At 41.3% G+C, this 27,825-nt stretch overlaps 1 protein-coding gene across 35 annotated transcripts in view; it reads right to left on the bottom strand.

Annotated features, from left to right (window-relative positions):
* Nucleotides 1-27,825, bottom strand: part of CLASP2 (cytoplasmic linker associated protein 2) — a 154,285-nt gene that overhangs the window by 56,517 nt on the left and 69,943 nt on the right. For 23 of the 35 annotated variants that reach the window (XM_054385195.1, XM_054385190.1, XM_054385202.1 and 20 more), the window contains 5 exons: nucleotides 6,653-6,732; nucleotides 4,932-5,024; nucleotides 3,972-4,117; nucleotides 3,314-3,449; nucleotides 58-128 (listed from right to left, as the gene is read on the bottom strand). In XM_054385195.1, coding sequence (XP_054241170.1) covers nucleotides 58-128; nucleotides 3,314-3,449; nucleotides 3,972-4,117; nucleotides 4,932-5,024; nucleotides 6,653-6,732 — 526 coding nt within the window. Of the gene's footprint in view, nucleotides 1-57; nucleotides 129-3,313; nucleotides 3,450-3,971; nucleotides 4,118-4,931; nucleotides 5,025-6,652; nucleotides 6,733-23,297; nucleotides 23,301-27,825 lie in introns of all 35 variants that reach the window. The other 12 variants (XM_054385203.1, XM_054385205.1, XM_054385201.1 and 9 more) reach the window with 1 other exon arrangement.

Genomic DNA, 27,825 nt, shown 5'->3' on the forward strand with positions numbered 1-27,825 from the left:
GATCACCAAATTCTAAAAAGCAACACCTTTGATAATTCGCTATTAATAGGCACTCACCTTCGAACTGCAACTGATTTTGAGGTACAGTTGCTTGTTATTAAAGGTATGAGTCGTGGCACATGGGTATGCTGGAGAGAAAAGAAAGAGGAAAAAGATAAAGCTGTTAATGACAACACAATTCTTGAATTTGTACTGTGCTAATTAAGTCAAACAGAAATAGCAATAAAACAAAAACTGCAATCATTTAAAATGCTTGCTGAACCAAAATGTGGAATCTTACTAAGACTGCTGCTAGCACATCCTTTGATTCAACCTATTTTTCTCCAAAATGTCAAGCAAAAAGCACTTGCTGTGCCATCAATAATCACATTATGGTGTGTCATATTTAGCTGTCAGGAGTCATCTAGGCTTAAAGGTAACTATGTGCTCAAAGGAGTTGTAAGCTGATGTTATGTTAGTTTTGCCAGAGGAAAAAAGCAATAGATATGCAGTCTTAAAAATCAGTTACAGAGCAAAAAGCAAATTACTCTGTCTGAAACTATGGCCACTCCTTTAGAGATCAATCAATACAATCAGTGCTACAAAGGGCAAATTCCTTTTAACACAAACCACGTCAACAAAATAATAAAAGCGTAACACAATATGGAAACACCTAACATCCTCATGGGAAACGAAAACTCTTGAACTACCACTGGAAGTGGATAAAATAAACTACAGGAAATCCAAATGCAACACTTCAGAACCAAAGCAGTCTCACTTCAGCTTATCTTAACTAACTGTAGACACAAAATATTAACATTTTAATTCTGAGTCTCGGTAACATGGTTCAACAAATCCACTTTCACTCCATTGCTTTATTCCTTCCTCAATTAGACATACAACTTCTAAACCAGTCCTCAGTACAGTGTGAAGCTGTAGCCTGTGACAAAAACCTTCTTATGAAGTACAGTACTGAACAATTTTTATCAGCTCTCAGAGTACTGCCAACTTCTGAATTTGGAGGGAATTAATCTGAAAATCTGGAAGAGCCTCACAGTTGCATTTGTTTGTACTGATAAACTTTTAAACAGGATTTTAGGGGGGTTGTTTGTGCTTTGTGTAGCTTTTGATTTCAAAAGTGGCACATGACTGCCAGAAAGGGAACTATAAGCAACACCAGGGAAAGAATAAAGCAATTTTACAGATGAAGAAACCTCTATGTTCCAAGTCTTTGGAGCTACTGACACAGTCATTTCTAGAAAATGTTTTGCAATGGAATCAAAGCCTCAGGCTTGCTTTCATTCAGCTTTAAGACCGCACATTTCATCTGTTACCCCTTTGAAGATGTAATGATAGGTGCTTCCTCCCAATCCACCCTGCAGGTCAATCACCAAACCTGAATTCCACCTCCCTCTGGAAGAGGTTTTCTGCCATGATGCCATCCCATCATTACACACACCCCCTCCCCTTGTTTTCCTTTTTAAAAAACAAACTCATTTCTTGATTCACTAGCAGTCAAGAACGAGAAATCAGACTGCAGCATAAGAACTAATTGGAGAAGAAATCTGAAACATAATAAAGGCATAAAGATGAGCTGGAGCTGTTCAAGATCACTGGTGTATTACAGCCTCCCTCTTCACACAAGCTCACTCTCACAGCCATTAGATATTCAGGCACCAGGATCTGAACTGGCTGTCAGTGGATGCTGGCAGGAGTTTCTGAGTGAAATGCTGACACCCAAAGCTGTGATGGCTTAGGCTCTAAATATTCAAGCAATTGCACAATTCCTAGGAAACTAATTTAGTCTGAAGGACACAAGTCCAAAGGAATTCTGCATTTCGTTTGACTCTGGTATTTCTTTCTTTTTCCACTGTAATCTGATTTGGGTTTTTTTTGTTTGTTTGTTTTTTAGCAGAACACCCCATATAAGCCACCACTAGTTGTGTACTTGAACACTATGGATAGATAGCATTTTCTCATTTCTATACGTGCAAGCTGACATCAACAGAAGTTTAAACAAAGTCAGGGTAGCTATAGCTGATATGTAGGCTTGTCTCTGAACTGAACCAATAAAGCCAATTCAGTAACATCATTGGTGATTTTTTCTCTCATGCTACCTTTTTTGGGGTTTGTCTCCTGTAAACAACAAGGCAGAGTTAGTTTCTTACAGGCCTGAGCTCGTCTAAAACTACTGCAAATTATGTTCTTCTCTTACAACTTTCATCATCCTTCGTAAGGTGAACTGTGCCATTAGCCGTCTCACAGTACACTCTAAGAGTCCGGGGGAAAAACTGCCAACAGATCTTAGCCCAAGCGCTGATGTAAAGGTAATGCAGAAGTCTGAGCATGTTAGAGGCATGGGTATGCAGACTAAGTACAGATACCAAAACATACTGAGAATGGCAATAAAAGGTGCAAGACATTAAACCATTCAGGTTTCCAACAATGTACAAAATTAAAACCACAGATGAGATCACAGTGATGAGCAGCTAACGGTCCAGCATTAAGAGCACCACAGCTCTCCGCACCAAGAACAAATTGCATGAAACAGTATTTTGGTGGCTTCAATGACACTCTCTTGAACATTAAGAGTTGCTAAATTCTAAAATTATCAGAGACATCTGAAGTGAAAAATGAATTCCCAAGATGATTCCCAAGAGCTGCTAATGAAGGACAGGCACATATATCCAACCCCTCCGTCCTGTCTTGCCTGAACACCAGCAGGGCGTGTGTGAAACAGCCAGGCTAATTTTGGTGCCCTCACAGTTGGAGGCAAAGTGAAACCTGATGCCATACATCTCCAGCTCACAAGCAATTTAAAGCACTTGAAGGTCTGATTCAGCAGGAGCTTGACCCACTAGTCTGACTTCATCTTTTCCAAAAAGGCAGTTAAATACACTTGTTCTTTTACCATTACTACATTACCAAAAAAAAACCCATGAAAATACACTGCTTTTCACACCTATTTACAGAATCATAGAACTGTCAGGGTTGGAAGGGAACTCAAGATCACCCAGCTCCAACCCCCCTGCCATGGGCAGGAACACCTCACACTAGATCAGGCTGCTCAGAGCCCCATCCAGCCTGGCCTAAAAACTTCCAGGGACGGAGCTTCCACCACCTCCCTGGGCAACCTGTTCCAGTGTCTCACCATCTTTACAGTGGTAATGCTGCAAATTGGTTTTAATAAAAAATAACATTGGTCCATTTGTGATAAAAACACCTTTCCCACTAAAGAATGATTTATAACCCTGTCTTTCAGAATTTTAAATATCTCTGCCAAGAGCCACTACCTGAACACTCCTAGCAAGTGAAGTGAGAGAGGAACACCTACCCGAATAATGAATCTAATGGCTGCACACCCAGAAGTTGCCATCACTTTGGCGCTGTTGGGAACCAGATTAAAAAGAGTAGGCACGATAGCTTCAGCGCCATGATCAAACTTGTTTCCCAGAACGGTTGAAAGATGGCTATTTCGGAAAAAAGAAATAAAACTTATTAACAACGATTTAATAAATATCTCAAGTATTATCTCAAATAACAAAGTCCACTGGACATTTTAAACATTTCTCTTTCCAATTGGATGATTTTCAAGCCCTTGCCTCATTAGAAATGTGGGATTTGTGGCACACTTTTCTTAGCAGGCACATTCGTAAGTTGAACACTCAACTTCATTTTGTAATGAAGAATAAACATCACAATGCGAAGGCTAAGATTCTCATGTACACAGAAAGTATTGTTGTATTTCTATTTTTTACCACACTTTGAGAGTATATAAACCTAAAAATCTCACAGAAGTTTGAAGCTTTGAAGTTGTTGGATTTGGGGTTTTTTCCCCCATTTGAATGCAGGCAAGACTACTACTACAAGTCTCTTATCAGTCATAGCATACAGCAGTCCAAGACAATCATCCCTGCAACACCGGTAAAGCATCTTCAGGTCAAGCTCCTGTTCAAGTCTGGCGATGCACACAAAGGCACAAACATACTTACGCTACAGTAATGCAGGCTTCTCTGACCACCTGGGATCGGAGATCCTTGGCTGACAGCTTGAAAGCACCATCCAACAACCGTAAGTGCTGGAAAAAGCCATCATACTGTGCAGCTCCAGCAACAAGCAATGACCGAACTTTCTTCAGCTAAAGAATTAAAGGCACTCTGGTTTAGAACAGTACCGATACGCATTCCAAAAGACAAAAGTAACAAGCTCATTGCAAAAATGTACATAATCACGTCTTTAAAGCAAAACAGCATTTTGAGATGTATGGCAGCAATTAAAAAAGTTGTGACGAAATTCTATGACTTACATTGCCAAATGTAAGTAAAAATTCTCAGATCCCAGTCTATAAAGACATAATTCTGTTCACTGACTTGTTTTCAAACACTAAGACACCACAAACGTGACAAAAAAATATAAATGCCAGATTCACACAAACGTTTTAAGTGTCTAGGTAGAATCCATCATCACAGAATGGCTTAGGTTGGAAGAGACCTTAAAGATCATCCAGTTCCAACCCCACTGCCATGGGCAGGGACACCTTCTACTAGAGCAGGTTGCTCAAGGCACAGTCCCCCTCCAGGGAGGGGGCATCCACAATCTCCCTGGGCAACCTGTTCCACAGTCTCATCATCCTCATCATCATCCAACAAGAATTGCCACCTGCAAGAGGGACTAATTCTAGTGGTTTACCTGCAGAAGATGTAATTTTGCATAAAGGCCAATTGAAACACATACAATGGCTTTTCAAAATGCTTCCATGTAAATATTAGCAGAAATTATTTCAGCCTTTTTTAAATACTTAAACTTCTTTGTAATACAGAAATTCAAGGTTTAAAAATTAAAACAAACATTTATTCAATTATCTAGAGTGTATTCACATCAAGAAGAAAACATTTTACAGTGTCCCACTGCCTATGCTTTATGCAATACAGCCATCCAAACCCAAAGTTTACCGCATTAGTCCGCTGATCCCAGTCATGTTTGTCATCTGAGAGAATTTCCCTGATTTTGTTCAATGTTTCTTCAAGTTCACGACTAGAATAGATCTGAAGGATTAAAAAAAAACAACCCAAAATTTATATAGTTAATATCCCAGGTAACTTGATGAAGGAAACAGCTTTAAAAGACTGAGAATCCAATTATAATTCTGAAAATCATGCCCCAAATATTCCAGACAACTAAGAGGTATAAACACGCATCTTAAGTAAGTCTTTGAGGATATCAGAGTAGCGAATATTCAACAACAACAAAAAAAAAAAAGCTGAGGAATCAACATTGAATCACACACAGAATTTTCTTACCTCCATTTAAAAAAAGTTTAATTCACAATAACCTGTTACACTATTACCACAACTCAATTTTATTTTCATACTCACCACTATAATGAAACCCAACCAACATATTTCAACACAATGCAACTCTTTTGGAGCAGGAAGTCTCTTCCTCACTACAACAGTGCACACCTCTGTGAGGACCTAACTGGACTGCTAGTCAACACTAGCATGTTTAATCCAGACACACATAAGCTTGATTCAGAACCGGATCTGGCTTTTCCTATGTCCAGTGTTCCTACTTTCAATGGAGCTAATACTGAAAACCCACAAAGGTAATAAAAACAGGAAGGCACAGGAAAGGGCATAATAAAGAACTCCTTCTCCCCATTCTAACAAGTTTCCCTTGCTTTCAGAAAAATTTGGCAAATCGCAGATCATAAACATTTGTTCTTCATCAGGCCTAGTATAGAAGCTTCTCTTCCAGAGCAACTAATGTGGTCCCAGAATGTGGGATTTTTGTTACTTTTTTTTTTTTAAAGGATCACAAATTGTCCACAACCAGAAACATGAAGTTGGACAGCAGGAAGTCATTATTCCCAAGAACAATAAATAAAATAATCTTTTTATTTTCCTTGTCTTGTCAGCAGGTTTTCCTTACATTCTCATCCATGAAACAAACTGGTTATTTGAGATGCGATACACATTTCTCACTTACCTCTTCCTATCAACTCAGAAGAGATATGAGATTAACGAGGATGAGCATGTCTTTCATCTCCATCCTCTGCAGTTAAGGAATGACCCACTTTCCTAGGTCATCCAGCATGTGCTGGGCAAGGAACATACAGTTACCTCACTTTTCTTGCAACTTGAGTGAGAAGAAAACAGAAATATTAAGGCACTGAACTACAAGCAACACATTTCCTGTGCTGTGGAAGATGGCTCTGTTCAAGATAATGGGGATAAATAAGAGCTCTGTGGTTTTGCCCTCTGAAGAATCCTTAACGGTTTAGAGAAGGACTAAAACAAAGCTCTTACAGGGTAAGGCAGATTTCCTTAATATGGCAGGTACCGTGGAGGTAGAATGCTCCTTCATAAAAGCAAATGGTACTTGTGCCTACAGAAGAAGATCTAATGAATAATTACACTACCATCCTGTGAAATAAAAATAGAATGAAACTACATAACAAGAAAAGCAAGCCACACAAAGTCCTTCTGTTGTGTTTCGAACTATGTCTTATTGCATTTTGGGTTGCCTTCCACACTTCAACTCCTCACTCAAGAAAAACTTACTCAAAATAGATCTAGGAAGATACAAGCATGTTCAACAACTCAGCTGTGTGGATTTACTAATGCAAATAGCATCTTTTTGAAAACAAACCTGAGTGCATACAGCATCTCACCTGTACAGTAGGAACATCTGTAAATGCCTTAATAAAATCATCCTCATCCACAGCTCCAGCTCCTCCTTCTTTTGAGGAACCTACAGAAATGCAAAATACTGTTAAATCTATGCAATCCATTTCAAGGTTTTCAAACTGGCATAAGCATCTTTCACAATGCCTACTTTCAAACACCAAATGTAACTTGCAAAAATCCTGAATAACCATCACATGGAAAACTGCAAGACTTTGAACAAGGATTTCACCATGAATAAAAACAAAGATGAACTTGTTTTTTAATTTTCAAAAATGAAAAATTCTGAGCAATTTCCAATTTGACGAAGTTAATAGCTTTGTTCCACTATATTTTTGTGTTGGAACTGGAAACATGTTTAGTGCAACAATCCTCTAGTAGTTGTATGCATAGAATTACCAGACCTGCATCCTGGTAATGCAATTCCTCAGGATGAATGTTCACCTTAACACATGTACCACAAGCAATCAGCCCCAGATGTTTTGGGGTCTTTTTATTTATTTTTTATCTTGCATGGTAGCCCTGAGCGATTCATTTACCTTGTGCTTCCCAGTAATCACATGAGGAGCTATGAAAGTGAGGTGCATTTCTTAGTCCCAAAGCTCCAAGAACTTGAACAAATAAAAGTAAGAACAATGAAGGAAACATGCATTAGAGCAAAATCCAAACTCCACTGATTAACAGCCTTCTTCTCAGAGCGCTCACCTACACAACTGTTCCACAAGGGGCCTCCAGGATTGTGTTACCTGAAAGGAAGTTCCCAAGAACCTTCCAGACATTACTAAATAACTATCATAGCAAGAATGTTTTTTCACCAAGAGCTTCCATGACAGTCATGTAAGCAGAAGGGCAGTTGCTTTTGTGCAAAGTAAATGATGGAACTATTCCTGCACAACAGGCAAAGACGCGCTGAATTCCAAGCAAAGGGATCAGGGAAGAATACTAATGGGCAACCTGTTGGTTTCACACTGGCATACGGTTCCCAAAATGCGTTAAGATCTTGGGCAGAAACTTGAGGGAACTCTAAAAAAGAAAGTAATTTTAAAACAGGACCTTGCTTTCACTTTCTCGCAGATAACAGTGCTACCAAGACAGTCCTTTTTGCAAAGGAATGAACTCAAGTTTGTTATCAAACAGAAGAACAAGGTCATCAGGTTCAGACTGCACTACAAGCCTAAAACCCCAAGCAGAAGGTGAAGCTTGCCAGAATCCTTAAGTATCTTGAATAATCAAATCATGCAGATCATATGACATGACAGGTTAACTGCATATAGATAATCAGTCCAGCAGAACACTTCCTTCTTGAAAGGATTAAAAATAAAATTAAAAAAAAAAAACAACAAAAAACAAACAACAACACAACCCCAAAAATATCTTACAGCAAACACATGGGAACAAGGGTCTTGTCTTAGTTCTTTCAGAGTCAAACGTGACAAGAGAGCAGAATGTCCTCCCTAGCCTGTAGGACACAGCTGAAATGGAAACCATCAGGCAGACAAGAAATGTATTTTACTAATTACAGAACAAATGAAAACCGTAAGGAAGAAAGCAGTTAAGATGGAGTGGTCAACTGAAATCAAAACCCAGGACTTCTTGGGCAATCAGATTCTTGGTGACTGTACCCTTAAAAAACGTTCCGTGGTTTATAGTTGCTTACAGAGCAGAGAATTATGTCTGCTGTGCTTGTATACTCATGCAGCTGAGAAACAGGAGTGTCTACTACTACTATAAATTCAACGGTAAATTTATTAGATCTCACCACCTCCGTGCAGAACAAGATCTCCTGCATGCCTTTGTGACTAGTTAGTTAAAAAAACATTGAAGTGATATCCATCAAAATTTGGACATGGTGCCTGCAGCCTGAAACAGGAACATATAACAGATTCTGACAGCCTTAGTTCAAGGATACTGTAAAATGATGCTGTATGCAACAGTTCTACATGAGTATCTCCAACACCATCTGTCACAACTGCAGATGTGCCACAAACTAGTACAGCTCCTCACAGGGAGGACACCCTGCTCAAAGCAGATTTTTTGTGGACCTTTTAAATGAAATTATTTGGCACAGGCGTGACACGCTAAGATAGGTGGTACAAACTGCTGCCTGGATGCTCCATTTATAACCTTATTTGTCCTTCCCCAAAATACTCCAACGTCTAAGAAAGTCTTATAATACCAAAATAATCGCAGTCAACGTACTATACATACTTCAGAAAAGTAAATAGAACAGAATGGTTATGTAGGCAAAAGGTTAACAGAAAACCTACTTTATCATCATTAAAACAGTTTCCATCCAGGCAAAAAACTTATTTTTGAACAATTCTTAGAGGGTTTTTGTTCTTGTCAAAACTGTTTTAGTCAAACCTAACCCACTGTGTTAGTCACACAACCGTAAACCTCTATAAAGCTCATATTACGTGATTCTTTGCAACCTGATAAAAGACTACAGTGATCCTGTCACAGGAAGCAGAAAAAAACCCTACAATTAAGAGTTTATACAAATCTTGTGCTAAAGTACTTCACATTCCCACCCATTACTTATTCTTTTGCCAAGGGAATAAATTTACAGAAATCAAGTATCAGGAATGGACATACAGAGGCCATAAATACAAAAGCACAGAAAATATTTCGATTCCAAGTATTTTTAGTACACTCTTGTACAACATAGTTATTAGAAGAGGATGAAGTAGCCTTTGCTAAGTAACTGAAAGAAGAGGGATGTACTACTATTTAAAAACCATTTGACATAGCCTAGGGACTCATCATTTCTCCCCACCCCGGTCTTAACAACAAGTCCATTTCCACAGACCACTTTCAGTTAGCATTCCCTGAAACTTGTTTGATTGCCTCTTTGCCTGGTAATAGAAAAGGTTATGTGTTTTTTGGCAGGTGACACTTCGAAAAAAACCCTTATCTCTAAAAGCACATTTACTAACATGTCACTAATCTTTCTCCTCCTCCATTGCATTACCGCACATCATACAAAAAAAAATAGTGTGAAGTAACTGTAGTCCTCTTACATTGCACGCGTCTAGCATGCAGGAGATGGGAAACCACTCTTCAACCCTTCCCTTCTTTTCCTGATTTCTTGGTAGATATGTTTACTAATTCACTCAGTCACTATTTCTGTAGTAACTAAGCAAAAAAATGACAGAACTCAACCCACTGTTGCCCAGTTCAGAAGAAAGTCTCCGATGCTTCCTATGCTAAGAAGATATGTAACAGTCACAAGCATGTAGATGCCTTCAAAAAACTTCTCGTACCTTTGTAAGGCTTGACTCTCCTCCACAAAAGTGTGAGCAGAGCTTTACAGATCCCCACTTCAGACAGTGCTGCCTTCAGGCTCAGAACTGACAGTGTGCATATTCCTGTAAGCTCTTCTGCTGCTCTTGTTGCTTACCTTCTCAGACAAGATACATTTCTTAGAAGTATCTTTCTTGAGTGTTAATGCCTTCCACTGAATAAAGCATGTTCTTAACTTCACCCATAGAACACATGATCCTTTAAGTACCCAGCAGATAACTAAAAATCCAGGGCCTCACCGACTGGCTTTTTCTTAAATTACTCCAATCTGCATTACCCTGCCTTTTAATCCAAGTGGGTCTCCCCCAGTAGAGACCCAAAAGACAAATGCATCTGAAGAAGGAGAAAAGTCTTATGTAGAGTGTTTTCTACCTTATTTGTTTGTTTTTATTCATGACTAACTTGTTCTTAACTTTTAAACACCCTGATTAGACTCATAGACATTCCTGGAAGCCCAAGTTCCAATTCAGGAAATGAGAATGTACTGCATATAATGAATCAACTTGCTATGCAACCAAAACACAACAGCTTAAGTACTTCTAAGTTCCACAGGACCTTTGGGGTTTTTTTTAACTTAAGTGCAATGTGTCTGAGGATGGAGGAAAAAGGAAATTAAACCCTTACTTCCTGCAGACTATTAAGTGAGATGACATGTTCCTAAACTAAAGGTAAGAATTTCCAATATTTTGTGAGGCCCTAGAAATTGTTTTCCTGTTAATTAAGTTTTTTTCAGTCACAAGGCCTTAAATTCAGCATTTTGAAGAGCTCAACACTAGAAAGGGTACTGGTTGCAAGTGAAAAATTAGCCAGTCTTTTACAGAATTCGCTTTGCCACCCACAAATTAATTCCCACTGTCGAGTTTTATCTCTCTTCTGGTGGAAACATTTGAAATCTTTCCGTATCACAATGACTTTGGACTGCTCACTTGCTCTACCATCCTGACACTCTCCCCACTAGTATCTACAGAGCTGTACATCATGGGATGACAAAATGACGAGACAACATTAGATGGGGAAAAAAAAAGATGTCATGAGAGTGATCCTGGCCTAGAACTCAGTTTTGAAAGGAAGAACTGGCTAATCAATGCATACAACTGCTGGTCTAAAAATACCCACAACTGCTCATCTTGTATTTGGCAGCATGTCTTTGCTAGTCCAGTGCAGGTTTTTACTACTTCTGTGGGCCTTTTGGCAAAAACTTAAGAACAGAAAAATGGAATTTCAAAAATACAGAAACTTAGGAGCAACACAAACTCTAAAATTGTTTCACCTTTTGATCTTCAATGGCTTTTCCAAAACACTACCCTAAAAAGCTCCAATTTTCAATACAAAGAGCATCATAAATAAAACATCAGTAAACTTTGAGAAGTCTATTGTTATACAAACACCTGCTATCCTTCAGAAATCTCCATCTGCAAATAGTAACAGTGTCTTACAGAGAAACACATTTAAAGCATGATGTACATTAGGTTTTTTTTCCTGAAAGAAATAAAAACCCCTAGAAAACCTAGATTTACTCTGACAGCTCAACTAATTCAAAAGCTTCACTTGTCCATCAGAGGCTGAAGATATGATGCAGATCATGTGGGATTTAAAGATTAAAAAAAATTTATAAATAAAGCAGTTACCCATTTGGCTTTGTAGGATAATAAACAATCAGCTGTAAATCAGGACCTGACAGTAGCTTCAGCTCAGTGTAGGGTAAGTGGACAGGATAAACTGAAGTACTTACTCAGCTTTTTGTGTAACAGGTTAACTGGCAACTCACACACTCCTACCAACCTCCCTCATTCTAGCACTAGTACATAGTAAATAGTATAGTGAATAGTAAACCACAACAGGGAGCAGCTAAGCTGAGAATAAAATAAACTGGCCAAGAAAGAGCTTCAATGAGCAAGTTCCCCAGTCAGCTTCACTGCTTAAAACAAATGCCATGATAACGCAATGGATAACTTGGGGTACGCAGTAGTGGGGATAGGGAAGAAAATTACTCCAGGCTGCTTAACCAAAACAGCTGCTCAAATTCAAAGTATAAACTGAAGGGAGTTGAGCAATACTCAAAATTAGCTCAAGGAAGGACAAGTGTAAAAGCAACCTAGTGGAATGGAGACAGGCTACCTCACTAAACACAACGGGGAAAAGCCATCAAAAATTAGTGCAAGTGCTGATTAAAAAAAAGGGAAAAAAAGGCCTACCCCCCTCCACCACCACTCCCCCCACCCCAAAAAAAAAAAAAAAAGACAAACACACCCAGACAAGCTACAAGTAAATGAACAGACTGCTGCATTTTTTGTGAGCAGAGTTTTTTAGCGTGGTACTTGCAATGGACAGAGACAGTGCTCAATAACCAAACTCTGTTCCCAGGCCCACTGGGTGGATCTTGCAAAGGTCATATCTCATTCTTTCTCTGAATACACATTTTGCTGTTTGTCTCTGAAACTGGTATTTTTTGGTTATTCTTCTGTAGCTCTCACACAGTCTTTGCACAGTCTACTTATTTATCCTTGGGTCAGCTCTTATTTCTGTTTGAGAAAACTAACAGCTTACTTTTAATATGCTATCTGTTGCAGGGGCAGGAAGAAAGTTAACAGTACTTCATGATCTGAATTATCACCTCTGAGACAGCAAAGGTGGATTTTAAGACAAAGATTCTGTACAGTGAATCTTAGTAAATCAGTAAGGAATCTCTTTATCTTTCCAGGTGCCACAAGAATACTGCTACAGTTAAAACAGTACAGAAAAACATCTTTTCAGATGCACTCTTCACAGCATTGCTCTGTAAAACATCAAACGAATGTTTGGAGAAGTAGCTGGAGATTGAGAATCTATGAAAATTCCCTTCATGCTTAAATTACCAGGTCATCTAAAACCATCTGATATACTACACACATGCCTTGACATCAACAGAACACAGGAAACACTGGAGGTCCTACCTTAATCCTATAAATGTTCCAAATGCTGTTATTTCCATGTTTGAAAGACTGATATTTGGATTTTAATTTAAAAACGTGAACAAAAACCTCCTGTAAGACACGCAAAGAAATATTCTTCAGTCTCAACTACCTGGAAAAAGCACAAAGATTTTCTTTCATCAGGTGAATGAGAGTCAATTAGTATAGATGCTTCCAAGTTATCTGCTTAAGTCAGAAAAAACATTTGAGAGCAACAAAGTAGCAGCAGTTGCTCCAAAAAAACCAAAACAAAACCAAACACTTTGACCAACATTAGACAAGGCCTTTTTTTATAAACAAGGCAGCACTTACAGACTTTGCTTTCCAAGGTAAGAAACAGACCACACTGCTAATTGTCACAGTTCTGCTGGTAAAACTAAAGAGAACATCAAACCATGGAAAGCTGCAGTGGCCTCAGTTAGGAGGAAGATTTGCATCAACAGACCTCGAGCTTGTAACCTTTTTCTGATGAAAAAAATACCAAATAATAAACCAAAACCAAACCAAACCAGCCACAAACCTCAACACAATTGCATCTCTAAACAATTTATCTCCTCATCCTCAAAAACCTCTCTGCTATGATGAACTCATCTATATTCCTAGTGCTCCTGCAAGCACACACCTTGCCTACCAGAGAAACATGACAAAGCTTAGGAAGCCACCAGGAGATTACCTTATGGGGTTAACACGTCTGTCAGATGGTAATTACCTGCACAGAGGAGAGAGGAGCAGCAGAAGGAACATGCACCAGTCTCTTAAGCCACTGCACTTCATTCATTAACCTAAGCTAAAATACCTTAAGCTGAACTGCCTTTCACCAAGACATGGGACAGACAACCAGCATCAGGAAACCTGTTCAGTTGTTCTAATGCAAGCCAGCAGAGGCTGTTGGTTTTTAATTAAGTTTCAGAAATATTTTAAACCAGCAGTTATAACACTAAACCCAAATAAGCCTGTGGAGGTTATTTTTTCCAGGAGAACCCTAACTGACAAAGATTTCACATTGTTTTAAACCAGCTCAGAAGACAATTCAAGTTATAACCAAGCAACTCAGCAGAGCAGAAAGGCCTTGCCAGAAAGCCCACTTTAAGGAAACTGACAGATGAATTCTGTCATGTTCAACCCCAGTGACTGACATTTATTCTGAATCGACCTGTCCACCTCAGCTCCTCCAGGGCTGAAAGTCATTGTCCCTGAGGCACCCAGAAAGTTAATTCAAGCTGAAACAGCTGCACAAACTGAAGAAAACAGCAAAATACCTTCATAATACCTTCTGTTCCTTTACTTTGTCTGCCTAAAACATGGTTACCTATCCTCCCTTCAGATCCCACCTGGAGCACACTTGCTTCACTAAAATATTCCTCCTACATGCCAAGGATATTGCACATGAAGTATATACCCAGCTACTGAGTGTGCTGTCTCTGAGGAGTGAGATGCTAAGCAGATCTCTCCACACAATTCCTCACTCCATGAAAGAAGAGGAGCAGGTGGATCAAGAATAAATTAGGAGCTATCTTCACAAGAAAGGCAGTGGTACAAGGTGTTTAACTGCTAGGATAGCAAGTCTCAATCCTTGAGGTATGCCACATTAGTCAGGAGCAAACACAGGACTCCTGTATGAAGAGGAAGCACAAAATAATTCTGAAGACGCTAAAGATCACTGCCACAGCATGCATGCTTAAAACCTGGAGATGCTCTGGGGCATGAACATTCCTTTGGAATCGTGTATTTAACGTTCCCATCTCTAAGAAATTTAGTCAGTAGTATTTGAAGCTGATCCTAGTACTGAACGCACTGTTTCCACTACTTCAGCCTCAATTCCTGTGCAGCACAGCTTCACAGGTATAAAAGACTGGACATACTACCTCTTATTTTCACAGGAATGATATGGAAATCAATTCAACTCCAAAGCATTTGTAAAGCATGCAGAAAACGCAACAACCACAGAACAAAGAAATTAAGAGTGCTGTACTTAGTACCATGTTTGGACAGCATACAAAGACCAAACCTTGGGTGTGGGGAACAAGCAGCAGTTCCCTGGGCAGCAAGAACAGAGACACCTGATTGCTTTCGGGCTTATCCCACCATCGGTTAATGCCTGTTTCTACTTAACCAGAAGCTCACAGTCATCTTTCAACTCACACACAATATTGATGCCTGCAAAGTAATCTTTCAAATCCCTTATCACAGAATGTTAGGGCTGAGAAGGGACCTCCAAAGTCATCCAGTCCAACCCCCCTGCCAGAGCAGGTTCACCTAGGGCAGGTCACACAGGAATGCATCCAGGTGGGTTTTGAATGTCTCCAGCAAACGCAACTCCACAACCTCTCTAGGCAGCCTGTTCCAGGCTCTGTGACCCTCACAGTGAAAAAGTTATTCTTCATGTTCATGTGGAACCTCTCTGACTGTGATGGTTTGAAACTGTCGTTTTAATTTTTCCTTGCAAAGTTCAGAACAGAGAAAGTGAAAGAATGTAAATAAGTCACTATTGGGTGTAAGAAAGCAAAATAACGATTGTTCTAAACACTTCCATTGGATAGATAGAAATGTTTAAGAACTATTACCCAAAAGAAAGTAGGCACTCTGCACATTCTGCATTCGGCAGTGGGGGCAGTTGCTGGGCTGTCTGGCTGCTATTTCTTCTTCTCCTCTAGCTGAAGATAACACACTGACCTTGGCAGCTAAGTTAACAACTTTCTGCTTAACTAACTCTGCTTCTCTGTACAGGGGGGTCTGGGGGGAAAGCTCTTGGGAGAGAGAGAGGCCCCTTTGGGAGGGTCCCCTTGGGGGGAAGCAAAGGGAGATCGGTTGTGCTTTTTCTGTTGATTGTATATATTTGTGAATGTCGTGAATTTTGTATATTTGTACATATTCATTACATTTCATTGTAGATTTTAGACTCTGCTTGTAAATACAGCTTTTCATTTGCTTCCAGACTGAGCTAGCCTGGTTACTGTTGGAGGGGGGGGAATTTCAGATCACACCGACACACTTTTTATTTTTGGCGCTCCAACTCGGGGCTCGATTGCTTGTTTGATTTATTTCTGCTCAGATTAGGAAGCAAAATGAAGCTGTTTTGGATTTTGAGTAATTTTATTTCCTCTGTTATCAGTGTGATTGTCTACAGATGGGCTGTTTCCTGCATGATAGACAAGATTGTGAGATATGTGGCATATAAGTCATTTTTTTGGGTTAAGAATAAGTTACTGAATGTTGGTGAATTCTGTTGTGGTCTTATTGGGCTAAGAAGCTATGGTAACTCAACTATGGATCTGCTAGCAGACACATATGAGTTTGTTACTCCTCTTACAACTACAGAGGGTCTTTGGAACCAGTGGTACCCTAGATATCTTGTGCTAGCCTTAATCTTAAATTTGTTGCTTCTTGGAATAATCATATGGCTGCTAATAGCACTGTGTCAAGAAAGACATAAGGCTACTTGCTCTTCCAAATCTGCTGTGAATGTGAAAACCAAGCCAGTAAATTTGGTGGCCACTGTAACCAGAAAGCGTAAAGGAGCTGCAGGAGGAGATGCAGATGCTGCAGGAGATGGTGCACATGGAGATGAGGGTCCTTCTACTCAGGGTCCCTCTGTTAAGAAAGATCCTTCTGGTGAGGAAGAGAGGGTTAGCCTTAAAACTCTGGTAGACCTCTTGAGACCACACATGGATGATGGAGATGTAGGTCAGGATGTAGACCCTGGTAGATTAGCAAATTCTGGCAGAGCCTCTGAACTCAAGGAAATTCAATGGAGGATTACAACAGGATTATGGGGACAGCAACCTCAGGAGGATGATGATGATGATGATGAGGATGACATACAGTCAGGTAATGCACCCAGACAGGAAATTAGACATGTGAGGAAGGATTACATCAGAGGAGATAATGAGCCAGTCCTGTCTTGGCTAGCCAGGTGTTTTGATATGGGAGCCCCAGCATTGGTGGTAGGCGACAAGTCGGCCTCTCAGTTGGGGATGCTCTCAAAGGATACAGGCATAGACAGGCACCTAGGCAAGTGCATTGGTAAAGTTTCTCTGTGGGCACGCCTCCTACTGGCAGTCTCGCTGAGGTACCCCAGCAGAGATGATTTATCATGGAACCCTAAGCCTTGGACCACAATAGATGAGGGAATCAAGCGTCTGAGAGAATTTGCTGTGAGGGAAGTAATGTATGGAGATCATAAGACTCTGAATCCTGATGAAATTCCTGTTAGAACAGGCCTTGCCAAAAAGATCATTAAGCTTGCTCCTCCTAATTATGCTACTATTCTGGCAAGCAGGATTGTGGCAAGAAATTATGGTGGAGTGCCTCCTACAGTTGGCCATTTCACTGACCAAATGAGGCAATTGGAGGATAGTCTCGCACATACTTCTTTGGTTTCAGCCATTGAAACTCTGTCTGGAAAGATGGAGAATTGCACGAAAGAGCTGAAGGAGGAACTTAAAACCTCCATATCCAACTTGATGAAGGGGGATGATTCTGATTCCTCTTCCTCCAGATGGATACAAGTTTCAGCTGTCAGAAACAGACGTGCTCCAAGGAGGCCATTCCAGAACAGGTCAAACCAAAACAGACAGCAGAAGCAATCATGTGGCAGTATCTGGATAACCCTATGTGATCAGTTTGGTGAGAACATGAACAGATGGGATGGTCAAACAACTTCTGATCTTTCCAAGAGGTTAAGGGAGCTGCAGAGTGGCAGATCCCGAGGTAGCAATACCAGGAGGGTAGCTGTCACTTCCTCAGTTTCCCAGAACAACTCTGATAGCTCCAACAGTGATCCTAATTCTGGTACTGGACGTTGTGCCAGCTGTACATGTGGAGGTAATCCCCACAACTAGCGGTGCCCTGCCTTCCACCAGGGGGAGGTAAGGGATAATGGAGATAACAGAATCTATTGGGATGTGTACATCCAGTGGCCTGGCACTTCAAAATTTCAGAAGTACAGGGCCTTGGTTGACACAGGAGCTCAGTGCACCATCATACCATCAAATTATCAAGGGGGAGAATCTATAACTATTCAGGGAGTCACTGGTGGATCTCAAGAGTTGTTTAAGATAGAGGTTGATATAAGTTTAACTGGGAAGCAGTGGAAGAAACATACTATTGTAACAGGTCCTAATGCACCTTGTATTTTGGGAATTGATTTTCTGAGAGAAGGGTGTTTTAAAGACCCTAAGGGTTACAAATGGGCTTTTGGAATAGCAACTGTAGAAATTGATGGAGGAAAATTGAAGTTGTCCATTAGACCTGAGCTTTCAGATGAATCTGCAGTTGTGGGACAACATGAGATAGAGGATGTAAAGCTGCCGGTTGCTTCTCAAACTGTGCATCACAGACAATACAGAACCAACCTTGACTCTTTGGTGCCCATTCAAAACTTGATTCGTCAGCTGGAGAGTCAGAAGGCCATCTGCAAAACTCATTCACCTTTCAACAGTCCAATCTGGCCTGTGCGAAAGCAGAATGGAGAGTGGCGTCTGACAGTTGATTTCCGTGCCTTGAATGAAGTAACTCCACCCATGAGTGCAGCTGTACCAGACATGATGGAACTCCAATATGAGCTGGAATCCAAGCAGGCCAAATGGTATGCTACCATAGACATTGCTAATGCTTTCTTCTCTATTCCCATAGCAGAGGAATGCAGGCCTCAGTTTGCTTTCACCTGGAGAGGCATTCAGTACACATTCAATTGTTTGCCCCAGGGGTGGATTCACAGTTCAACCATCTGCCATGCAGTGATCCATGATGCTTTGGAGAAAGGTGGACCTCCAGAACACATTCAGTTCATCGATGACATCATCGTCTGGGGTGAGACTGCTGAAGAAGTCTTCGAGAAAGGTAACAAAATCATTGACATTCTCTTGCAAGCTGGTTTCGCTATCAAGCGAGACAAGGTGAAAGGACCTGCCAGAGAAATCCAGTTTCTGGGAGTGCGGTGGCAAGATGGTCACCGTCACATCCCAATGGATGTGATAAACAGAGTCTCCACCATGGCAAATCCCATCAACAAGAAAGAAATTCTGCGTTTCTTAGGCATAGTGGGATTTTGGAGACTGCACATTCCTGGATACAGTCAGATTGTGAAACCCCTATATGATGTGACTCGAAAGAGAAACAGTTTCCAGTGGGGTCCTGAGCAACAAGCAGCCTTTGACCAGATCAAGCGTGAGGTAGTCCAAGCGATGGGGGTCTGGGACCTGTCCGAGCTGGTCCAGACATCAAGAACATTCTGTACACAGCCGCGAGTGACAATGGTCCAACCTGGTGCTTATGGCAAAGAGCTCCAGGGGAGACACGAGGACGTCCTCTTGGTTTCTGGGGTCGTGGCTACAGAGGCTCAGAGGCAAACTACACTCCAACAGAGAAAGAGATTTTAGCTGCTTATGAAGGAGTGAAAGCTGCTTCTGAAGTGATCAGAACTGAGTCACAACTTCTTCTAGCTCCTAGATTGCCAGTTCTGAATTGGATGTTCAAAGGCAAAGGTTCTTCACCACATCATGCAACAGATGCTACCTGGTCTAAGTGGATGGCTCTGATAACACAGAGAGCTCAAATGGGAAATCTCGAAAGGCCTGGTTTGGTGGAGGTGATCACAAACTGGCCAGAAGGCACAAGCTGTGCTAAACCTCCAAAGGAGAGAGTAACTCGTGCTGAGGAAGCTCCTCCTTACAGTGATCTGTCTGATGATGAAAAGAGATATGCTTTGTTCACAGACGGTTCCTGTCGTCTTGTTGGGAACAAGCGGACATGGAAATCTGCAGTGTGGAGTCCAATGCGCAGAGTTGCAGAAGCGAGAGATGGAGAAGGGGAATCCAGTCAATTTGCAGAGGTAAAAGCTGTCCAGCTAGCTCTTAACATAGCTGAACGTGAGAGATGGCCAAAGCTTTATCTCTACACCGACTCATGGATGGTAGCCAATGCCTTGTGGGGTTGGCTGAAAGACTGGAAGAAGAATGGCTGGCAGAGAAAAGGAAAGCCCATCTGGGCTGCAGATCTGTGGCAAGACATTGCTGCTCGCATTGAGAGAATCCCAGTGAAAGTGAGACACATCGATGCTCATATTCCTAAGAGCAAAGCTACAGAGGAACAACAACACAACCATCAGGCAGATCTAGCTGCAAGAGTTTCCCAGGTGGACACAAATTCTGATCCTGATCCTGATCTTGACTGGAAACACCGAGGTGAGCTGTTCTTAGCTCGGTGGGCCCATGACTCATCAGGACATCAAGGCAGAGATGCAACCTACCAATGGGCTCGTGACAGATCCATTGACATTTCCATGGATGCTATCACACAAGTCATCCATGACTGTGACATTTGTGCTGCTATTAAGCAGGCAAAGCGGATCAAGCCCTTGTGGTACGGTGACCGATGGTCCAAGTACAAGTATGGTGAAGCCTGGCAGATTGACTACATCACTCTACCTCTTTCTCAATCTGGTAAGCAGTATGTGCTGACTATGGTAGAGGCGAGCACTGGATGGCTGGAAACTTATCCAGTTCCTCATGCAACTGCACGTAACACCATTCTTGGTCTGGAAAGACAAATCCTGTGGAGACACGGAACTCCAGAGAGGATTGAGTCAGACAGTGGAACTCACTTCAAGAACAATCTTGTAAAAAACTGGGCCAAAGAGGACAGCATCGAGTGGATATTCCACATTCCCTACTATGCACCAGCTGCAGGGAAGATCGAACGCTACAACGGTTTGCTGAAAACCACTCTCAAAGCCATGGGGGGTGGATCTTTGAAAAACTGGGAGAAACATTTAGCACAAGCAACGTGGTTGGTGAATAGTAGAGGTTCAGTGAATCGAGCTGGACCTGCCCAATCAGATTTGTTGCGAAAGGAAGAAGGTGATAGAGTTCCTGTTATCAGAGAAAAGAATCTGTTAGGCAAAACTGTTTGGGTATTTTCTCCTTCAGGAGAGGCCAAACCTGTCCAAGGGGTGGTTTCTGCTGAAGGTCCTGGTCACACCTATTGGGTGATGCAAGAAAATGGTGAAATTCAGTGTATTCCACAAAGAAATCTAACTTTGGCTGAGAGAGGTTAAATTCAGAGTGTTGTGCAGATACTGCATCGCGCCCAAGAGGAGAGTCCATGAGATCTACGGTGCACAAACCCTGAGAGCCCTGAGTCACCTGAGAGTCCCTGTTCCTTCCTTCGCTCCATCTGTGAGGAAACAAGCTGTTTGCTGTTTTTTCCTGTGATTTGACTCTTTTGAATCATCTACATCTGAGATAGCCGGAATGGACTATGATCTTTATTCACCTATTGTTGTAGATATTATTGTAGATTAGCTAAATGGTAGTAGCAGCCAATGGAATTGTTTAGAAGGGGTGGACTCTGATGGTTTGAAACTGTCTTTTTAATTTTTCCTTGCAAAGTTCAAAACAGAGAAAGTGAAAGAGTGTAAATAAGTCACTATTGGGTGTAAGAAATCGAAATACTGATTGTCCTAAACACTTCCATTGGATAGATAGAAATGTTTAAGAACTATTGCCCAAAACAAAGTGGGGCACTCTGCACATTCTGCGTTCGGCAGTGGGGGCAGTTGCTGGGCTGTCTGGCTATTGTTTCTTCTTCTCTTCTGGCTGAAGATAACACGTACTGACCTTGGCAGCTAAGTTAACAACTTTCTGCTTAACTAACTCTGCTTCTCTGTCCAGGGGGGTCTGGGGAGAAGCTCCTGGGAGAGAGAGAGGTCCCTTTGGGAGGGTCCCCTTGGGGGGAAGCAAAGGGAGATCGGTTGTGCTTTTTTTGTTGATTGTATATATTTGTAAATGTTGTGAATTTTGTATATTTGTACATATTCATTGCATTTCATCGTAGATTTTAGACTCTGCTTGTAAATACAGCCTTCATTTGCTTCCAGACTTGGCTAGCCTGGTTACTTGTTCGTGGGGGGGGATTTCAGCTCACACCGACACAACGTTTTAAACAAGACATTTTAATCTTTTACTTCTAGAAGTTCACTAGTGCAAGACAGAAGGTCGAAGAGCTTTGATTCCAATGTACTCTTTTTATCTTGTATCTTTAAGAATGTTTCATTTATTTGTTGCAAGTAGTATCTGCAGCCTTGGTGAAAATTTTCCACTCAAATTCCAAAATTAATTTGCACCTAATGCTTCTACACATCCTGCTTCTCTATTTTAGAGTACCCAAAACTGTTCAAAGAAATTGAACAGGTTTAAGATGCTTCTGCCCCACCATGCCAAAACAGAAATCAGTCCTGATAAAAGCTTTGCAAAGCAGCAGTGTTTTGGAATGGTTCTCTGCATGCTCTGTAACACAGCCATAGTCCATAAGGACTGAAGTCAGGCTCAAACAGCAACCTGGTCTAGTGGTGGATGTTCCTGCTCACTGCAGGGGCATGGTCCAGATGACCTTTAGAGGTCCCTTCCAACCCAAAGCATTCTACGATTCTGATTCAAAGTGGCAGGGTCAGCTGATGTCAGCGCAGCTTTCATCTCCCCATTTCCTCTTTTGCTTTTGCAATTACCCATACAAAATTCTAAACAAAAATTGCTTCTCCCTTCTTATGCTTGGAAAAAAAATTAGTAATAAATTAGTACTCAGCAATCTAAACACGAGGTGAGCAGCCTTCCTCATCACTACCTGCTACTACTGTGATTGCTATTCAGACATTTGGGACTACAACACAGGATAAAGACACTGAAAAACAGTTTACACAATGTGGTGACCTCTTCTCTCCCGACCTTCTAGTTTCTGCTCTATTCTTACCCCCTTCCTGTTTTATCCACTTGTAAACTGACTTCTAGGCTATGGGACACTTGAGAGATGTCTTATTTGGTACAGCTAACTTACACAAACATAATAAATTCTACTGTCTAATTGAGGCATCTAGAAATTAGTGCAAAATAAACTAAGGTAATGTGAACTCTCTGCCAACTGTCCTTGGATGATGCATACAAAACAGAGACTAATGAACAGTAACCATGAATACAGAGAATCACAGAATGCTTTGACTTGGAAAGGACCTCCAAAGGTCTAGTCCAATTCCCCTGCAGTGAGCAGGGGCATCTTCAACTAGATCAGATTGCTCAGTGCCTCAGCAAACCTGACTTTGAATGCATCCAGGGATAGGGCATCTAACACTTCACTGCGCAACCTGTGTCCATGTTCCGCTACCCTCAGCACAAAAAATTTCTTCCTGATATTCAGTCTGAATTTTCCCTCTTTTAGTTTAAAACCATCATCCCTTGTTCTCTTGCAAGAGGCCCCCTTTAAGTACTGAAAGGCTGCAATAAGGTACTCCCACTTGAAAGCACATGTAGAGGTGTGCTTACATATATGTAATTCATCATGTTTATTTTCATTCAGATTACTCATTAAGGTTGATTTTCCAGTCCACCTGCTGAGGCTAGCTAAAAAGGAAACTATCTGTTAGAGGAATGAAACTCCAATGTCTGGACAAGAATTCGTAACGGCCAAGGAGAACAGACCACTGATATCTGCAAGGAAGCCCTCTTTGGAAGTTTACTTCAGGGAAGTAAACAACATTTCTTAACTACAGTGTGTAGTTTTAATGAAGTTAACTTCACCTGGCTAAGATTTTTCCATACCCCATTTGTTTTATGAAGAGCCCTCCTATTTAAATTGTTTCCTACTAAAGCTTCCAAACACTTGAAAACGTCCTGTGTTAGGAAAAACAGCCCAAAAAAGGCCATCAATACCATTTTAACACTCTCTCAACAAAGAGATGTACTACTATTATTAAGGAAGGGGGAGCAAGGGGGGCAGCATTATGATGCTCACAAAACATACTGTAGACAGGTACACAAACTCAAGTTTCCTAAAAGTGAGAGTAGCTTCCTACAGTTAAGCGTATCCAGTCTACATGGTTTTTAAATACTTTCAGGGATGATGATTCAACCACTTGCTTGGGAAACCTATTCCAGGGCTTGGCAACCCTTTCAGCAAAGAAGTTTTTTCCTAATGTCCAATTTGAACCTCCCCAGTGCAACTTGAGGCCATTCCTCTCATCCAATCATTTGCTGCTTGGGAGAACAGACCAACACCCATGTCACTACAACCTCCTTTTCAGGTAGCTCTAGAGAGCAATAAGGTCTCACCTGAGCCCAGGCTGAACAACCCCAGTTCCATCAGCCACTTCTCCAAAGACCCTTCATTGGGTTTGTTGTCCTTCAAATATGGCCCAGCACCTCAATGTCTTTCTTTTAGCAAGGGCCCCCAAAAATAAACACAGTACTCCATGTGTGGACTCATCAGTATAGAGGTAAAGGGGTACTATTATGTCTCTATAGTTCTGCTGACCACATTGTTCCTGATACAGGTCAGGATGCTGTTGAGCTTCTTGGCCACCTGGGCCCATGGCTGGCTCATATTCAGCCTGCTGCCAAACAACACTCCCAGGTCCTTTTCCTCTCAGCAGCTTTCCAGCCACTCTGCCCCAAGTCTACAGCACTGCATGGGCTTGTTGTGACTCAAGTGCAGGGCCTGGCACTTGACCTTGTTGAACCTCATACTACTGGTCTTGGCCCATTGATCCAACCTGTCCGGCTCCCTCTGTAAAGCCTTCTTCAAGCACATTAACATTCCTGCCCGACACAGTGTCACCTGCAAATTTACTGAGGGAGCACTCAATCCCCTTGTCCAGATCACTGAAAAATATTTTCAAGAGACTGGCCACAAAACTGAGCCCTAGGAAACCTCACTTGTGACCAACCCCCAGCTGGATTTAACACCATTCATCAGCACTGTCTGGGCCTGGCCATTCATCCAGTTTTTAACCCGGCAAAGAGTACACTCATCCAAGTCTGGACCAGCCAGTTTCTCCAGGCAGATGCTGTTGATTCTGAGGATTCTTACTCCACAGTATCTTTTGAAATACCAGTTACAGTAATTCTAATATCCAAATAAATAATATTCCCTTTGCTGGTTTGATACTGGATGATTTATCCTAAAGCAACACAGGCTGCTCCAAAAAGCACAGCAACACTTTTTAGTGTTGAACAATCAGCAATGAATAATGGCCAGCAGGCCAACACACTATGGATCGTAGGTAAAAATACATGATGTGGTGTCTTCCCACTGAAAACAACGAGTGGATACTCTACCTTGTTTCAAATTACAACATGAAGAACAATGTTCCAGCCCTACAGAGGATCTCATAGTACAACAGAAAGTGAACACCAACTTGTGTCATGAAAGGGTTTCACAAGGACACTTTTATTCCAAAAGGCACATGGCTCTATTGAGTATCACCATTCCTACATTTAATCCATTTCTAACATTAGTAACTTAAAGTGACATTTTGGGAAAAGAAAGATGAGCAATCATCTTGCTGAGGTAGACTGAGGTTTCCTACCAAGATCTAGAATACAAAAAGCTTCTAAATAGTATACAAGACTATTGGAAGACTTGGAACATGGAGCTTGCAGTTGCAAGAGAACTTGCCAACGACCTGAAAGAGATCTTGAATGGGACATGGACAAGAAAATAGCTCATTTGGCTAACACACTCCAGCCTTTTTCTGCTATAAATTATGGTGTCCCTTGCAATGGAAATGCTGCTTGCCATGCTGCCAAGAGCAAGCCTGTGAGTCTCCATTTCTGAGCAACAGAACACACATGGTGCATGTTCTCAGTGAGAAGGCCTTACAGCAAAGTGGCATTTTCCAGAGGCTCTGCCACTGAAATGAAAAGCTGAAAGCAAGTCTGTCAGAAGTCAGTAGATCAGCTGTGCATTGCCTGGCAAAGAGCTAACTCAAGGGAGTGTACTGACTATGGATTAAGAAATACGCCAAACAAAATACTGCTCCATTAAGTTGAAGACTGATCTCATTCATCAGAGGCAAAAAGGTCACTGTCTGAACACCTTCAAGCAGTGATGGCACAGGGCAAACAGCCTGCCAGATTTCTTATTCTCAGGGCAGTACACAACTGAGGCTGCCTGCTGTCTTCTACAGGCTTGATCACACCTGTCAGCAAAAGCTGTCCCATTCCCACTGCTGACACAGTCATCCCCAGCACAAGGAGAGAGACTTCCAGCCCAAGCAGGACATAGCTATTGCTATTATAGGTACATCCTTCACATGCCTTCCTAGACAGTGACTTAGAATTTCCAGTGCCACCAAAATGCATGTCCTACATGAAAGTGTCCACCACAGTGAAAAGAATTTTTCACCATATTGGATAGGTCCTTTCACTTGAACAGACTATCTGTCTAGTGGTAGGACTATCCAGTTCTTCAGTAAGAAATATCTTCACAGTATCACAGTATATCAGTGGTTGGGAGGGACCTCAAGAGATCATCAGGTCCAACCCGTCTGCCAGAGCATTGTATATTCCATGAAGATGGAATATACAGTCTTCATGGAATATACAATGAAAAGCCAAGGACAAATGCATCTGAGGTACAATTCAACAGATACCAGCAAGAAAGAAAGTAAGCAGCATGGGTAAGAGGTTTCATTTTCTTAACCTCGAGGCAGGATAGCTTCCATTCCCTCCTGGGACCAGAAATAAGCTGTACTTTCTTTATTGTCATCTGCAGTTGATTGGAAAAGACATCCTTCTAAAAGCAGTTTCCTAAAAAGAGGATCTCTGGAATGTAAAAGGCAATTTAAATGAATGGAACTTGCAGTAATCACAGCCTATGCTCAACAGTTTCTCCTAACCATTTTGCCTGGTCACAGAAGCCTGAAGAGAAGAAACTGCAGTGAAGGACTGCTTCAGCTGCAAGTCATTGGAGACTTTTGTAAAAAGAAACAAAAAGCAACACATGTAATAGAGCTGCTGCTGCTTTTTCCTCCAAGGGTGAACTGCAGCTTCTTAGTACGTATAAATGCATAGATGAAAGTCAGGGAGAACTTAGGCAAGCAGGACCAACAGATGGCAGAACTGTGAGGTAAGCAGTTACAAGCCTGAAATACCTGTAGCCCCTGCTTACAAAGGAAAGGTGATAAAAGTTGTGCCCACTGATTATAGGCTTGGAATGAAGCAGTGAGCAGAAAGATCTGGGACTGCAGCATATAGCAGCCCTAATAAATCAGCAAGAGCAGGCAACTTCCTGAACCATAGATTTGCTTCAAGGGTGGCAATTTTGAGGTTGCAGAACAGACTCAGGCATACTCTTATGCAAAGCAAACTCTATGGAAAGTGAATGCAAGAGAGCATCAAGGGTTGTTTGTAGCTCTAAAGATTCATGAAGTCTCAAGCAGAATATGATGCCCTAACTGGACATCTGGGTTTCTAAACCCAGCATTTTGCCCTGCAATGGCAGAGTGCTCCTGGACACTTGCCCTGTTCACGTACATTTCTGTTGTAGCCACTTCTGACTACCGTCAGATGGGACAGAAGACTACATGGACCTCTTGCCTGATCTAGCATCCCTATTTGTACGAATAAAGTTGTGGGCAACTCCTCACTTCCAGAAGAGACTAGGACTTGATTGACTTGTTTAATAAACCTCTTTGACACCTGCACTAACATTCTTTATCAGGCTAGAAGATGCAGAATTTGTACATACTATGCTCTTTCAGCACAAACATTTAACGTTTCCATCTGCTAGCAAGACAAAAGTAGTTTAAACACTGGTAACCTCAAAAAAAGGGAGATAGAGAAAAACATAGAAAGATATAAATAATGAGCAGCAGAAGTAAACTGAAGCTGGTAAAAATGAAGACATCAGTAACAGCCTTACTGGTGAACGCTGACATAGAAAATGCTAAAAAAACTGGGGGGCAACTCAAGGAAAAGTTGAAGAGACAAAACCACCAAAGAAGAATTAAACTATGAGACATGTAATTACATGCAATGAAAAAAATCTGTACACAAGCAAATTAACAGACTGTAAAAGTTCCTCCCTGGTAGACAGCAAGAGGAAAAAAGTAGAGGTAATTGAGAACAACTGAAGAC

Source organism: Indicator indicator, chromosome 11, assembly GCF_027791375.1.
Source record: "Indicator indicator isolate 239-I01 chromosome 11, UM_Iind_1.1, whole genome shotgun sequence".
Taxonomy (NCBI): domain Eukaryota; kingdom Metazoa; phylum Chordata; class Aves; order Piciformes; family Indicatoridae; genus Indicator; species Indicator indicator.